General features: G+C 52.9%; 1 protein-coding gene across 1 annotated transcript in view; it reads left to right on the top strand.

The window, feature by feature from the left end:
- The window catches only part of LOC128317160 (alpha-actinin-4-like), a gene marked incomplete at its 3' end in the record, with an annotated part of 37,497 nt that extends 19,998 nt beyond the window's left edge, over positions 1 to 17,499 (top strand). Inside the window, exons 2-7 of the mRNA XM_053227763.1 lie at positions 11,537 to 11,651; positions 11,953 to 12,072; positions 13,171 to 13,257; positions 15,528 to 15,615; positions 17,193 to 17,271; positions 17,449 to 17,499. Coding sequence (XP_053083738.1) covers positions 11,537 to 11,651; positions 11,953 to 12,072; positions 13,171 to 13,257; positions 15,528 to 15,615; positions 17,193 to 17,271; positions 17,449 to 17,499 — 540 coding nt within the window. The remainder of the gene's footprint in view (positions 1 to 11,536; positions 11,652 to 11,952; positions 12,073 to 13,170; positions 13,258 to 15,527; positions 15,616 to 17,192; positions 17,272 to 17,448) is intronic.
- Between the last annotated feature and the right edge of the window lies 1 nt (position 17,500).

Raw genomic sequence — 17,500 nt, 5'->3', positions numbered from 1 at the left:
TGGAAAGAGAGAGACAGATACGCAGACAGACAGGCCTGTGGAGAGAGAGAGACAGATACGCAGACAGACAGGCCTGTGGAGAGAGAGAGACAGATACGCAGACAGACAGGCCTGTGGAGAGAGACAGATACGCAGACAGACAGGCCTGTGGAGAGAGAGAGACAGATACGCAGACAGACAGGCCTGTGGAGAGAGAGACAGATACGCAGACAGACAGGCCTATGGAGAGAGAGAGACAGATACGCAGACAGACAGGCCTATGGAGAGAGACAGATACACAGACAGACAGGCCTGTGGAGAGAGAGAGACAGATACGCAGACAGACAGGCCTGTGGAGAGAGACAGATACACAGACAGACAGGCCTATGGAGAGAGACAGATACACAGACAGACAGGCCTATGGAGAGAGACAGATACACAGACAGACAGGCCTGTGGAGAGACAGATACACAGACAGACAGGCCTGTGGAGAGAGACAGATACGCAGACAGACAGGCCTGTGGAGAGAGAGAGACAGATACGCAGACAGACAGGCCTGTGGAGAGAGACAGATACACAGACAGACAGGCCTATGGAGAGAGACAGATACACAGACAGACAGGCCTGTGGAGAGAGAGACAGATACGCAGACAGACAGGCCTGTGGAGAGAGAGAGACAGATACGCAGACAGACAGGCCTGTGGAGAGAGAGAGACAGATACGCAGACAGACAGGCCTGTGGAGAGAGACAGATACGCAGACAGACAGGCCTGTGGAGAGAGAGACAGATACACAGACAGACAGGCCTGTGGAGAGAGAGAGACAGATACGCAGACAGACAGGCCTGTGGAGAGAGAGAGACAGATACGCAGACAGACAGGCCTATGGAGAGAGACAGATACACAGACAGACAGGCCTATGGAGAGAGACAGATACACAGACAGACAGGCCTATGGAGAGAGACAGATACACAGACAGACAGGCCTGTGGAGAGAGAGAGACAGATACGCAGACAGACAGGCCTATGGAGAGAGACAGATACACAGACAGACAGGCCTGTGGAGAGAGAGAGACAGATACGCAGACAGACAGGCCTGTGGAGAGAGAGAGACAGATACGCAGACAGACAGGCCTGTGGAGAGAGAGAGACAGATACGCAGACAGACAGGCCTGTCGAGAGAGAGAGACAGATACACAGACAGACAGGCCTGTGGAGAGAGAGAGACAGATACGCAGACAGACAGGCCTGTGGAGAGAGAGAGACAGATACGCAGACAGACAGGCCTGTGGAGAGAGAGAGACAGATACACAGACAGACAGGCCTGTGGAGAGAGAGAGACAGATACACAGACAGACAGGCCTGTGGAGAGAGAGAGAGACAGATACGCAGACAGACAGGCCTGTGGAGAGAGAGAGACAGATACGCAGACAGACAGGCCTGTGGAGAGAGACAGATACACAGACAGACAGGCCTGTGGAGAGAGAGACAGATACACAGACAAACAGGCCTGTGGAGAGAGAGAGACAGATACGCAGACAGACAGGCCTGTGGAGAGAGAGACAGATACGCAGACAGACAGGCCTGTGGAGAGAGAGAGACAGATACGCAGACAGACAGGCCTGTGGAGAGAGACAGATACACAGACAGACAGGCCTGTGGAGAGAGAGACAGATACACAGACAGACAGGCCTGTGGAGAGAGACAGATACACAGACAGACAGGCCTGTGGAGAGAGAGAGACAGATACGCAGACAGACAGGCCTATGGAGAGAGACAGATACACAGACAGACAGGCCTATGGAGAGAGACAGATACACAGACAGACAGGCCTGTGGAGAGAGAGAGACAGATACGCAGACAGACAGGCCTGTGGAGAGAGAGAGACAGATACGCAGACAGACAGGCCTGTGGAGAGAGAGAGACAGATACGCAGACAGACAGGCCTATGGAGAGAGACAGATACACAGACAGACAGGCCTGTGGAAAGAGAGAGACAGATACGCAGACAGACAGGCCTGTGGAGAGAGAGAGACAGATACACAGACAGACAGGCCTGTGGAGAGAGAGAGACAGATACGCAGACAGACAGGCCTGTGGAGAGAGACAGATACGCAGACAGACAGGCCTGTGGAGAGAGAGAGAGACAGATACGCAGACAGACAGGCCTGTGGAGAGAGAGACAGATACACAGACAGACAGGCCTGTGGAGAGAGAGAGACAGATACGCAGACAGACAGGCCTGTGGAGAGAGAGAGACAGATACACAGACAGACAGGCCTATGGAGAGAGACAGATACACAGACAGACAGGCCTATGGAGAGAGACAGATACACAGACAGACAGGCCTGTGGAGAGAGAGAGACAGATACGCAGACAGACAGGCCTATGGAGAGAGACAGATACACAGACAGACAGGCCTATGGAGAGAGACAGATACACAGACAGACAGGCCTGTGGAGAGAGAGAGACAGATACGCAGACAGACAGGCCTGTGGAGAGAGAGAGACAGATACGCAGACAGACAGGCCTGTGGAGAGAGAGAGACAGATACGCAGACAGACAGGCCTGTGGAGAGAGAGAGACAGATACGCAGACAGACAGGCCTGTCGAGAGAGAGAGACAGATACACAGACAGACAGGCCTGTGGAGAGAGAGAGACAGATACGCAGACAGACAGGCCTGTGGAGAGAGAGAGACAGATACACAGACAGACAGGCCTGTGGAGAGAGAGAGACAGATACACAGACAGACAGGCCTGTGGAGAGAGAGAGAGACAGATACGCAGACAGACAGGCCTGTGGAGAGAGAGAGACAGATACGCAGACAGACAGGCCTGTGGAGAGAGACAGATACACAGACAGACAGGCCTGTGGAGAGAGAGACAGATACACAGACAAACAGGCCTGTGGAGAGAGAGAGACAGATACGCAGACAGACAGGCCTGTGGAGAGAGAGACAGATACGCAGACAGACAGGCCTGTGGAGAGAGAGAGACAGATACGCAGACAGACAGGCCTGTGGAGAGAGACAGATACACAGACAGACAGGCCTGTGGAGAGAGAGACAGATACACAGACAGACAGGCCTGTGGAGAGAGACAGATACACAGACAGACAGGCCTGTGGAGAGAGAGAGACAGATACGCAGACAGACAGGCCTATGGAGAGAGACAGATACACAGACAGACAGGCCTATGGAGAGAGACAGATACACAGACAGACAGGCCTATGGAGAGAGACAGATACACAGACAGACAGGCCTGTGGAGAGAGAGAGACAGATACGCAGACAGACAGGCCTGTGGAGAGAGAGAGACAGATACGCAGACAGACAGGCCTGTGGAGAGAGAGAGACAGATACGCAGACAGACAGGCCTATGGAGAGAGACAGATACACAGACAGACAGGCCTGTGGAAAGAGAGAGACAGATACGCAGACAGACAGGCCTGTGGAGAGAGAGAGACAGATACACAGACAGACAGGCCTGTGGAGAGAGAGAGACAGATACGCAGACAGACAGGCCTGTGGAGAGAGACAGATACACAGACAGACAGGCCTGTGGAAAGAGAGAGACAGATACGCAGACAGACAGGCCTGTGGAGAGAGAGAGACAGATACACAGACAGACAGGCCTGTGGAGAGAGAGAGACAGATACGCAGACAGACAGGCCTGTGGAGAGAGACAGATACGCAGACAGACAGGCCTGTGGAGAGAGAGAGAGACAGATACGCAGACAGACAGGCCTGTGGAGAGAGAGAGACAGATACGCAGACAGACAGGCCTGTGGAGAGAGAGAGACAGATACACAGACAGACAGGCCTGTGGAGAGAGAGAGACAGATACACAGACAGACAGGCCTGTGGAGAGAGAGAGACAGATACACAGACAGACAGGCCTGTGGAGAGAGAGAGAGACAGATACGCAGACAGACAGGCCTGTGGAGAGAGACAGATACACAGACAGACAGGCCTGTGGAGAGAGACAGATACACAGACAGACAGGCCTGTGGAGAGAGAGACAGATACGCAGACAGACAGGCCTGTGGAGAGAGAGAGACAGATACGCAGACAGACAGGCCTGTGGAGAGAGAGAGACAGATACACAGACAGACAGGCCTGTCGAGAGAGAGAGACAGATACACAGACCATCAGGCCTGTGGAGAGAGAGAGACAGATACACAGACAGACAGGCCTGTGGAGAGAGAGAGAGACAGATACACAGACAGACAGGCCTGTGGAGAGAGAGAGACAGATACACAGACAAACAGGCCTGTGGAGAGAGAGAGACAGATACACAGACAAACAGGCCTGTGGAGAGAGAGAGACAGATACGCAGACAGACAGGCCTGTGGAGAGAGAGAGACAGATACACAGACAGACAGGCCTGTGGAGAGAGACAGATACGCAGACAGACAGGCCTGTGGAGAGAGAGACAGATACGCAGACAGACAGGCCTGTGGAGAGAGAGAGAGATACACAGACAGACAGGCCTGTGAAGAGAGAGAGACAGATACACAGACAGACAGGCCTGTGGAGAGAGACAGATACACAGACAGACAGGCCTGTGGAGAGAGAGAGACAGATACACAGACAGACAGGCCTGTGGAGAGAGACAGACAGACAGACAGGCCTGTGGAGAGAGAGAGACAGATACACAGACAGACAGGCCTGTGGAGAGAGACAGATACGCAGACAGACAGGCCTGTGGAGAGAGACAGATACGCAGACAGACAGGCCTGTGGAGAGAGAGACAGATACACAGACAGACAGGCCTGTGGAGAGAGAGAGACAGATACGCAGACAGACAGGCCTGTGGAGAGAGAGAGACAGATACGCAGACAGACAGGCCTATGGAGAGAGACAGATACGCAGACAGACAGGCCTATGGAGAGAGACAGATACACAGACAGACAGGCCTGTGGAGAGAGAGAGACAGATACACAGACAGACAGGCCTGTGGAGAGAGAGAGACAGATACGCAGACAGACAGGCCTATGGAGAGAGACAGATACACAGACAGACAGGCCTATGGAGAGAGACAGATACACAGACAGACAGGCCTGTGGAGAGAGAGACAGATACACAGACAGACAGGCCTGTGGAGAGAGAGAGACAGATACGCAGACAGACAGGCCTGTGGAGAGAGAGAGACAGATACACAGACAGACAGGCCTGTGGAGAGAGACAGATACGCAGACAGACAGGCCTGTGGAGAGAGAGACAGATACACAGACAGACAGGCCTGTGGAGAGAGAGAGACAGATACGCAGACAGACAGGCCTGTGGAGAGAGAGAGACAGATACGCAGACAGACAGGCCTATGGAGAGAGACAGATACGCAGACAGACAGGCCTATGGAGAGAGACAGATACACAGACAGACAGGCCTGTGGAGAGAGAGAGACAGATACGCAGACAGACAGGCCTGTGGAGAGAGAGAGACAGATACGCAGACAGACAGGCCTATGGAGAGAGACAGATACACAGACAGACAGGCCTATGGAGAGAGACAGATACACAGACAGACAGGCCTGTGGAGAGAGAGAGAGACAGATACGCAGACAGACAGGCCTGTGGAGAGAGAGAGACAGATACGCAGACAGACAGGCCTATGGAGAGAGACAGATACGCAGACAGACAGGCCTATGGAGAGAGACAGATACACAGACAGACAGGCCTGTGGAGAGAGAGAGACAGATACGCAGACAGACAGGCCTGTGGAGAGAGAGAGACAGATACGCAGACAGACAGGCCTGTGGAGAGAGAGAGACAGATACACAGACAGACAGGCCTGTGGAGAGAGAGAGACAGATACACAGACAGACAGGCCTGTGGAGAGAGAGAGAGACAGATACGCAGACAGACAGGCCTGTGGAGAGAGAGAGACAGATACGCAGACAGACAGGCCTGTGGAGAGAGACAGATACACAGACAGACAGGCCTGTGGAGAGAGAGACAGATACACAGACAAACAGGCCTGTGGAGAGAGAGAGACAGATACGCAGACAGACAGGCCTGTGGAGAGAGAGACAGATACGCAGACAGACAGGCCTGTGGAGAGAGAGAGACAGATACGCAGACAGACAGGCCTGTGGAGAGAGAGAGACAGATACGCAGACAGACAGGCCTGTGGAGAGAGAGAGACAGATACGCAGACAGACAGGCCTGTGGAGAGAGAGAGACAGATACGCAGACAGACAGGCCTGTGGAGAGAGACAGATACACAGACAGACAGGCCTGTGGAGAGAGAGACAGATACGCAGACAGACAGGCCTGTGGAGAGAGACAGATACACAGACAGACAGGCCTGTGGAGAGAGAGAGACAGATACGCAGACAGACAGGCCTATGGAGAGAGACAGATACACAGACAGACAGGCCTATGGAGAGAGACAGATACACAGACAGACAGGCCTGTGGAGAGAGAGAGACAGATACGCAGACAGACAGGCCTGTGGAGAGAGAGAGACAGATACGCAGACAGACAGGCCTATGGAGAGAGACAGATACACAGACAGACAGGCCTATGGAGAGAGACAGATACACAGACAGACAGGCCTGTGGAAAGAGAGAGACAGATACGCAGACAGACAGGCCTGTGGAGAGAGAGAGACAGATACGCAGACAGACAGGCCTGTGGAGAGAGACAGATACGCAGACAGACAGGCCTGTGGAGAGAGAGACAGATACGCAGACAGACAGGCCTGTGGAGAGAGAGAGACAGATACACAGACAGACAGGCCTGTGGAGAGAGACAGATACGCAGACAGACAGGCCTGTGGAGAGAGAGACAGATACACAGACAGACAGGCCTGTGAAGAGAGAGAGACAGATACACAGACAGACAGGCCTGTGGAGAGAGACAGATACACAGACAGACAGGCCTGTGGAGAGAGAGAGACAGATACACAGACAGACAGGCCTGTGGAGAGAGAGAGACAGATACACAGACAGACAGGCCTGTGGAGAGAGAGACAGATACACAGACAGACAGGCCTGTGGAGAGAGAGAGACAGATACACAGACAGACAGGCCTGTGGAGAGAGACAGACAGACAGACAGACAGACAGGCCTGTGGAGAGAGAGAGACAGATACGCAGACAGACAGGCCTGTGGAGAGAGAGAGACAGATACACAGACAGACAGGCCTGTGGAGAGAGAGAGACAGATACGCAGACAGACAGGCCTGTGGAGAGAGAGAGACAGATACGCAGACAGACAGGCCTGTGGAGAGAGAGAGACAGATACACAGACAGACAGGCCTGTGGAGAGAGAGAGACAGATACACAGACAGACAGGCCTGTGGAGAGAGAGAGACAGATACACAGACAGACAGGCCTGTGGAGAGAGAGAGACAGATACACAGACAGACAGGCCTGTGGAGAGAGAGAGACAGATACGCAGACAGACAGGCCTGTGGAGAGAGAGAGACAGATACGCAGACAGACAGGCCTGTGGAGAGAGAGAGACAGACAGACAGACAGGCCTGTGGAGAGAGAGAGACAGACAGACAGACAGAAAGTGTGTATAAAGCAGTGACTTTGAGCGTGTAAACTTTTCCTCAGGGAGCATGCAGCTGCACATGCCCCGCCCCCTGTAAATGATATGAATATTAATGAGGTTATTATGAATAATTAATGAGGAGGCACCCACAGAGTCAGTGTGAGGCTATAACAGAACATTTCATACTCGTATCAGAAGGAACTCAGTGCTGGTGTGGTACTCTCACAGACACACGTTTTATACTCTGTGTGTGTGTGTGTGTGTGTGTGTGTGTGTGTGTGTGTGTGTGTGTGAGAGAGAGAGATTTACTCCAAACTCACACACAACCCAGCTCACTGCACCGAACAGTGGAACGTCAGTCTCACACACACAGCACTGATTTCACACACACACCCCACTGATTTCTCACACACACACACACACAGCTATATGAAGTGTGTTTGGCAGTTTATCTTTTATGTGTGTGTGTGTGTGTGTGTGTTACCTGGCAGGTGCTGCCACACCCTGTCGTGTCGACACACTTGCTTTCAGCAGAATGTGCAGCGAGGGTGTGAATGTTTGTGCTCAAAAGAGAAAGCAATAATGTGTGGTGTAATAATCAGTGGTGTGTGTGTGTGAGTGATATCAGTTGTGAGTGTGTGTGTGTGTGCGCGCGTGCCTGTCTAGGGTGTGGCCCGACTGTATTTAAACTCTGCATCAATATGTGACATTAGTAGCTGAAGCTGATCAGGGTTCGAACCAATTTACTGTGTAATGTTTAAATTGATGAGTGTGTGTGAGAAAGAGAGTGTGTGTGTGTGTGTGTGTGTGAGAGAGAGAGAGAGAGAGAGAGTGTGTGTGTGTGTGTGTGTGTGAGAGAGAGAGAGAGAGAGAGTGTGTGTGTGTGTGTGAGAGAGAGAGAGAGAGTGTGTGTGTGTGTGTGTGTGTGTGTGAGAGAGAGAGAGTGTGTGTGAGAGTGTGAGAGAGAGAGAGTGTGTGTGTGTGTGTGTGTGTGTGTGTGTGTGTGTGGAGTCTGAACTGTGTGAACTAATAAACACCAATTACAACATTATCACTTTACACAACTCATCACACACTGCATAATTAACATTCATTTTAATATTAATGTGATTCACCAGCCTCTGTGTGTGAGGGTGTGTGTGAGTGAGGGTGTGTGTGTGTGTGTGAGGGTGTGTGTGAGTGTGTGAGGGTGTGTGTGAGGGTGTGTGTGAGGGTGTGTGTGAGGGTGTGTGTGAGGGTGTGTGTGAGTGTGTGTGTGAGTGCGTACAACCTAAATATTTCTGTGTGACATCACTGCAGTGTGTGTGAGCGTGTCTCTGTGTGTGTGAGCGTGTCTCTGTGTGTGTGTGAGCGTGTCTGTGTGTGTGTGAGCGTGTCTGTGTGTGTGTGAGCGTGTCTGTGTGTGTGTGAGCGTGTCTCTGTGTGTGAGCGTGTCTCTGTGTGTGTGTGTGAGCGTGTCTCTGTGTGTGAGCGTGTCTCTGTGTGTGAGCGTGTCTCTGTGTGTGTGTGTGAGCGTGTCTCTGTGTGTGTGTGTGAGCGTGTCTGTGTGTGTGAGCGTGTCTGTGTGTGTGTGAGCGTGTCTGTGTGTGTGTGAGCGTGTCTGTGTGTGTGTGTGTGAGCGTGTCTGTGTGTGTGTGTGTGAGCGTGTCTCTGTGTGTGTGTGAGCGTGTCTCTGTGTGTGTGTGAGCGTGTCTCTGTGTGTGAGCGTGTCTGTGTGTGTGTGAGCGTGTCTGTGTGTGTGTGAGCGTGTCTGTGTGTGTGTGAGCGTGTCTCTGTGTGTGTGTGTGAGCGTGTCTGTGTGTGTGTGAGCGTGTCTGTGTGTGTGTGAGCGTGTCTCTGTGTGTGAGCGTGTGAGCGTGTCTGTGTGTGTGTGAGCGTGTCTGTGTGTGTGTGAGCGTGTCTGTGTGTGTGTGTGAGCGTGTCTGTGTGTGTGTGTGAGCGTGTCTCTGTGTGTGTGTGAGCGTGTCTCTGTGTGTGTGTGAGCGTGTCTCTGTGTGTGTGTGTGAGCGTGTCTGTGTGTGTGTGAGCGTGTCTGTGTGTGTGTGAGCGTGTCTGTGTGTGTGTGAGCGTGTCTGTGTGTGTGTGTGTGAGCGTGTCTCTGTGTGTGTGTGAGCGTGTCTCTGTGTGTGTGTGAGCGTGTCTCTGTGTGTGTGTGTGAGCGTGTCTCTGTGTGTGAGCGTGTCTCTGTGTGTGAGCGTGTCTCTGTGTGTGTGAGCGTGTCTGTGTGTGTGTGAGCGTGTCTGTGTGTGTGTGAGCGTGTCTGTGTGTGTGTGAGCGTGTCTGTGTGTGTGTGAGCGTGTCTGTGTGTGTGTGAGCGTGTCTGTGTGTGTGTGTGAGCGTGTCTCTGTGTGTGTGTGTGAGCGTGTCTCTGTGTGTGTGTGTGAGCGTGTCTGTGTGTGTGTGTGAGCGTGTCTGTGTGTGTGTGTGAGCGTGTGTCTGTGTGTGTGTGTGAGCGTGTCTCTGTGTGTGTGTGTGAGCGTGTCTCTGTGTGTGTGTGTGAGCGTGTCTCTGTGTGTGTGTGTGAGCGTGTCTGTGTGTGTGTGTGAGCGTGTCTGTGTGTGTGTGTGAGCGTGTGTCTGTGTGTGTGTGTGAGCGTGTGTCTGTGTGTGTGTGAGCGTGTCTGTGTGTGTGTGAGCGTGTCTGTGTGTGTCTGTGTCACTAGTAGGTGCCTGTCGTACTAGAGACTGAAGGGACTCATTCACAAAACTCAATGAGCTCTTTGTGTGTGTGTTTGGGAGATGGTGTGTGTGTGTGTGTTTGGGAGATGGTGTGTGTGTGAGCGTGTGTGTGTGTTTGGGAGATTGTGTGTGTGTGTGTGTTTGGGAGATGGTGTGTGTGTGTGTGTGTGTGTGTGTGTGTGTGTGTTTGGGAGATTGTGTGTGTGTGTGTGTGTGTGTGTGTTTGGGAGATGGTGTGTGTGTGTGTGTTTGGGAGATGGTGTGTGTGTGTGTGTGTGTGTGTGTGTGTGTGTGTGTAAGGCCGTGTAATATTTTCCTACCACGCTGTAACATCTGGTCTTTTTTTAAATCCACTTTCCTCTGAACTCCCACAATGCACTGCTGCACAAGGACATTGTTCATGATATAGAGAATTCCCATGATGCACTGGGCCACGTGAGGGAAAGTGTGTTCATCGTCGGGGGGGGTGATGATAGTGATGATGATAGTGATGATGATAGTGATGGCAGTGATGATGATAGTGATGGTGATGGTGATGGTGGTGATGGTGATGATGGTGGTGGTGATAATGATGGTGATAGTGATGATGATAGTGATGGCAGTGATGATGATAGTGATGGTGATGGTGATGGTGGTGATGGTGGTGATGGTGATGGTGATGATGGTGATAGTGATGGCAGTGATGATGATAGTGATGGTGATGGTGATGGTGGTGATGGTGATGATGGTGGTGATAATGATGGTGATAGTGATGGCAGTGATGATGATAGTGATGGTGATAGTGATGGTGGTGATGGTGGTGATGGTGATGGTGATGATGGTGATGATGATGGTGGTGATGATGATGATAATGATGGTGATAGTGATGGTGATAGTGATGGTGGTGATGGTGGTGATGGTGATGATGGTGATGGTGATGATGGTGATGGTGATGATGGTGGTGATGATGATGATGATGATGGTGGTGATGGTGGTGGTGATAATGATGGTGATAGTGATGGTGGTGATAGTGATGGTGATGGTGATAGTGATGATGATAGTGGTGGTGGTGATGGTGATGGTGGTGGTGATAGTGATGGTGGTGATAGTGATGGTGGTGATAGTGATGATAGTGGTGGTGGTGATAGTGATGGTGGTGGTGATAGTGATGGTGGTGATAGTGATGGTGGTGATAGTGATGATAGTGGTGGTGGTGATGGTGATGGTGGTGGTGATAGTGATGGTGGTGATGGTGGTGGTGATAGTGATGATAGTGGTGGTGGTGATAGTGATAGTGATAGGGATGATATCACCACCATCACTATCACCATGTCTGATGTCACTTCCTGCTCAGCCTGTAGCTCCTCAACCATGTCTGATGTCACTTCCTGTGTTGCAGACGTTCACGGCGTGGTGTAACTCTCACCTGCGTAAAGCTGGTACTCAGATCGAGAACATCGAGGAGGACTTCAGAGACGGCCTGAAGCTCATGCTGCTGCTCGAGGTCATCTCAGGTGAGGCTGAAGCTCCACCCACTCCCTGTTTAATCTCCCATCATGCAATGCTGTGTTGGACACCCAGTGCCTCAGCTGACCAATCAGAGCGCAGCGCTCCGTGTCTAACATTGATGTGTGTTCATGAAGTGACATTAGTGTGTGCGTGTGTGTGTACGCGTGTGTGCGTGCGTGTGCGCGTGTGTGTACGCGTGTGCGCGTGTGCGCGTGCGTGCGTGTGTGCGTGTGCGTGCGTGCGTGCGTGCGTGTGTGCGTGTGTGTGTGCGTGCGTGCGTGTGTGTGTGCGCGCGCGTGTGTTTAGGTGAGAGGTTACCCAAACCCGAGAGAGGGAAGATGAGAGTGCACAAGATCAACAACGTCAACAAAGCTCTCGACTTCATCGCCAGCAAAGGAGTCAAACTGGTGTCTATTGGAGCTGAGGGTAAACACACACACACACACACACACACACACACACACACACACTCCATTATGGCAGGAATACACACACACTCTTCATGTTACTAATACATTCTAAGTCCATCTGTGTATTGTGGTGTTGTGTGTATTGTGGTGTTGTGTGTATTGTGTGTATTGTGGTGGTGTTGTGTATTGTTGTGTGTTGTGTATTGTTGTGTGTTGTGTATTGTTGTGTGTTGTTGTGTGTTGTTGTGTGTTGTGTATTGTTGTGTGTTGTGTTCTGAGGAATGATGGCTCAGAGGACAGAGGCTATAAACCCCGCCCCCTCACTGCTCTCTGCTTGTTTCTGATTGGCTGAAATAAAATAGTTGACTTCTCTACAATGTGCTGGCGAAATGTTCAGCCTCCTCTCTGTCTCGCCTAAACACACACACACACACACACACACACACACACTCTCCTTTTTACTCACACACACACTCTCCTTTTTACTCACACACACACACACACTCTCCTTTTTACTCACACACACACTCCCCATTTTACTCACACACACACACACACACACACACTCACACACACACACTCTCCTTTTTACTCACACACACACTCTCCTTTTTACTCACACACACACACACACTCTCCTTTTTACTCACACACACACTCCCCATTTTACTCACACACACACACACACACACACTCACACACACACACTCCTTTTTACTCACACACACACACACACACTCTCCTTTTTACTCACACACACACACACACACACTCTCCTTTTTACTCACACACACACACTCTTTTTTACTCACTCTCTCTCACACACACACACAAGATTTTAAATATTTTATTATTTTTGGTATTTTACTTGCTGCTTTACTTCACCTTTATTATTATGAACAGTGTTATTGTGCTAACTCACTTAGCCGTAACCAGGAAAACACACACACACACACTCTCCTTTTTACTCACACACACACTCCCCATTTTACTCACACACACAACACACACACACAAAACACACACACACACACAACAGCAGCTTCACTCATCTTAAAATGCAGTATGATATTGAACCCCCTTGTGTGTGTGTGTGTGTGTGTGTGGTGTGTAGAAATTGTGGATGGAAATGTGAAGATGACCCTCGGTATGATCTGGACCATCATCCTCCGCTTCGCCATCCAGGACATCTCAGTGGAGGGTAAGACGCATCTCTCTCTCTCTCTCACACACACACACACACACACACATATATATATATATATTCTTTATCTAGCTGTTCCATGGAAATCTGTAACTATACTGCAGTGCAGATGGTGAGCATTACACACACACACACACACACACACACACACACACACACACACACACACACGTCCTCAGGGGAAGCAGCGAGTGGAAAACAGCTGCGGTGAAAACAAGCCCCGTGTGCAGCGTGGGTAAATTAGCGACAGGCTAGCTGCTACAGGAGCGTGCTAACAACGCTGATAACGTGTTAGCATGTAGGTGCAGGTGCGCTCTCACCTCAGCGCTGGCGATCACCTTAAACTCCACTTCATCCTCGAACACACACCGGTTTAAACCGGTTTACACCCTGCAGCCCTGCGAAAGTCAAGTGTGTACTTCTCCCCGAGCCCTGACGATCGCGCTCTTCTCCCCGAGCCCTGACGATCGCTCTTCTCCCCGAGCCCTGACGAGCGCTCTCTTCTCCCCGAGCCCTGACGATCGCGCTCTTCTCCCCCCGAGCCCTGACGAGAACGCTCTTCTCCCCGAGCCCTGACGATCGCGCTCTTCTCCCCCCCGAGCCCTGACGAGCGCTCTCTTCTCCCCGAGCCCTGACGATCGCTCTTTCTCCCCGAGCCCTGACGATCGCGCTCTTCTCCCCGAGCCCCTGACGAGAACGCTCCTTCTCCCCCCCGAGCCCTGACGAGCGCTCTCTCTTCCCCCGAGCCCTGACGATCGGCTCTTCTCCCCGAGCCCTGACGAGCGCTCTCTTCTCCCCGAGCCCTGACGATCGCGCTCTTCTCCCCGAGCCCTGACGAGAACGCTCTTCTCCCCGAGCCCTGACGAGCGCTCTCTTCTCCCCGAGCCCTGACGATCGCTCTTCTCCCCGAGCCCTGACGAGCGCGCTCTTCTCCCCGAGCCCTGACGAGCGCTCTCTTCTCCCCGAGCCCTGACGAGCGCTCTCTTCTCCCCGAGCCCTGACGAGAACGCTCTTCTCCCCGAGCCCTGACGATCGCGCTCTTCTCCCCCCGAGCCCTGACGAGCGCTCTCTTCTCCCCGAGCCCTGACGATCGCTCTTCTCCCCGAGCCCTGACGAGCGCTCTCTTCTCCCCGAGCCCTGACGATCGCGCTCTTCTCCCCCCGAGCCCTGACAAGCGCTCTCTTCTCCCCGAGCCCTGACGATCGCGCTCTTCTCCCCCGAGCCCTGACGAGAACGCTCTTCTCCCGAGCCCTGACGATCGCGCTCTTCTCCCCCCGAGCCCTGACGAGCGCTCTCTTCTCCCCGAGCCCTGACGAGCGCTCTCTTCTCCCCGAGCCCTGACGATCGCTCTTCTCCCCGAGCCCTGACGATCGCGCTCTTCTCCCCCCCGAGCCCTGACGATCGCTCTCTTCTCCCCGAGCCCTGACGAGCGCGCTCTTCTCCCCGAGCCCTGACGAGCGCGCTCTTCTCCCCGAGCCCTGACGAGCGCGCTCTTCTCCCCCCGAGCCCTGACGAGAGCGCTCTTCTCCCCGAGCCCTGACGAGCGCGCTCTTCTCCCTCCGATCCCTGACGAGCGCGCTCTTCTCCCCGAGCCCTGACAAGCGCGCTCTTCTCCCCGAGCCCTGACGAGCGCTCTCTTCTCCCCGAGCCCTGACGAGCGCTCTTCTCCCCCGAGCCCTGACGAGAGCGCTCTTCTCCCCGAGCCCTGACGATCGCTCTTCTCCCCGAGCCCTGACGATCGCTCTTCTCCCCGAGCCCTGACGAGCGCGCTCTTCTCCCCGAGCCCTGACGAGCGCGCTCTTCTCCCCGAGCCCTGACGATCGCGCTCTTCTCCCCGAGCCCTTATTAACCCTTCTGTAGTCGGTGGTAACGCAGTGTGATGCTCGTGTGTGTGATGGTCAGGTGTCCACATACTTTTGACCTTATAGTGTACATTTCATTACTGTTATTATTATTAGGTTAACCTCAACCTCTGTCTCTCTCTCTCTCTTCCTCTCTCTCCCTCCCTCTCTCTCTCTCTCTCTCCCTCCCTCTCTCTCTCTCTCTCTCTCTCTGTCTCTCTGTGTGTCTCTCTCTCTCTCTCTCTCCCCCTCTCTCTCTCTCTCTCTCCCTCTCTCTCTCTCTCTCTCTCTCTGTCTCTCTGTGTCTCTCTCTCTCTCTCCCCCTCTCTCTCTCTCTCTCTCTCTCTCTCTCTCTCTGTCTCTCTGTGTCTCTCTCTCTCTCTCTTCTCTCTCCCCCCTCTCTCTCTCTGTCTCTCTCTCTCACAGAGACCTCAGCTAAAGAGGGGTTGTTGTTGTGGTGTCAGAGGAAAACGGCTCCATACAAAAATGTCAACGTGCAGAACTTCCACATCAGGTACTGAGTCACTCCCTACACCCTACACCCTACACCCTACACCCTACTCCCTACTCCCTACTCCCTACACCCTACACCCTACTCCCTACACCCTACTCCCTAGATCCTACACCCTACACCCTACACCCTACAACCCTACTCCCTAGATCCTACACCCTACACCCTACACCCTACACCCTACTCCCTACACCCTACTCCCTAGATCCTACACCCTACACCCTACTCCCTACACCCTACCCTACACCCTACACCCTACACCCTACACCCTACTCCCTGCTCCCTACTCCCTACACCCTACACCCTACTCCCTGCTCCCCTACTCCCTACACCCTACACCCTACTCCCTGCTCCTTACTCCCTACACCCTACACCCTACACCCTACTCCCTGCTCCCTACACCCTACACCCTACTCCCCTACACCCTACTCCCTAGATCCTACACCCTACACCCTACTCCCTACACCCTACACCCTACACCCTACTCCCTGCTCCCTACTCCCTACAACCCTACACCCTACTCCCTGCCTCCTTACTCCCTACACCCTACACCCTACTCCCTACACCCTACACCCTACACCCTACTCCCTGCTCCTTACTCCCTACACCCTACACCCTACACCCTACTCCCTGCTCCCTACTCCCTACTCCCTACACCCTACTCCCTGCTCCTTACTCCCTACACCCTACACCCTACTAATGCTAGATTTATTCCTTTATGTGGACATTAGCAGTGCATTGTGGGATGTCAGATGTGAAGATAAAACAGTAAAGCCCTTGGAATAGTGCACTATGTAGTGCACACTTCACCCTGCTGTGTGTAGTAACTGTACTCAGTGTGCACTCGTCTCTCACTCGGTTATATAAACGTATAAAACCTCCTCAGCAGTTAAAGTTATAAAGTTTATTCCAGGTTAGTTTGGTTAAGAGTGTGATGGAGTGCTGAGTTAAATTAAACCGCTTTAGTGTAACAGTCAATAACGCTCTGACCACATGATGTCATATCCTGTGTGGCATTACACACACTCACACTGCCCCCTGCTGGCCACTGCTGGAACACACACACACACGCACACACACACGCTCTGATAATAATAACACTCGCCCTTTCTCCCTCTCTCTCCCTCTCCCTCCCTCCCTCTCTCCCTCTCCTCTCCCTCTCCCTCCCTCCCTCTCTCCCTCTCTCTCCCTCTCCCTCCCTCCCTCTCTCCCTCCCTCTCCCTCTCCCTCTCTCTCTCCCTCTCCCCTCCCTCCCTCCCTCTCTCTCTCCCTCTCCCTCTCCCTCCCTCTCTCTCCCCTCTCTCTCCCCCCTCCCTCCCTCTCCTCCCTCTCCCTCTCTCCCTCCCTCTCTCTCCCTCCCTCTCTCCCTCCCTCCCTCTCTCCCTCCCTCCCTCTCTCTCCCTCTCTCTCCCTCCCTCTCTCTCCCTCTCTCTCCCTCCCTCTCCCTCTCCCTCTCTCCCTCCCTCTCTCTCCCTCCCTCTCTCTCCCTCTCTCTCTCCCTCTCTCTTTCCTCTCTCTTTCCCTCTCCCTCCCTCCCTCTCTCTCTCTCTCTCTCTCTCTCTCTCTCTCCCTCTCTCCAGCTGGAAGGATGGTTTGGCCTTTAATGCTCTGATCCACAGACACAGACCTGAACTGATCAACTACGACAAACTGCGCAAGGTGACATGCACACACACACACACACACACACACACACACACACCCCTCCAGTGGAAATGCTGCAGTGAGACTCATGGTGTGTGTGCGTGTGCGTCTGTGTGTGCGTCTGTGTGTGCGTCTGTGGTGTGTGTGTGTGTGTGTGTGTGTGTGTGTGTGTGTGTGTGTGTGTGTGTGTAGGATGATCCTGTTACCAATCTGAACAATGCCTTTGAAGTGGCTGAGAAATACC

This window comes from Pangasianodon hypophthalmus, chromosome 21 (assembly GCF_027358585.1).
Source record: "Pangasianodon hypophthalmus isolate fPanHyp1 chromosome 21, fPanHyp1.pri, whole genome shotgun sequence".
NCBI classification, from domain to species: domain Eukaryota; kingdom Metazoa; phylum Chordata; class Actinopteri; order Siluriformes; family Pangasiidae; genus Pangasianodon; species Pangasianodon hypophthalmus.
The sequence above is the reverse complement of the archived record's forward strand: the minus strand, read 5'-3'. Positions and strand labels throughout refer to the sequence as shown.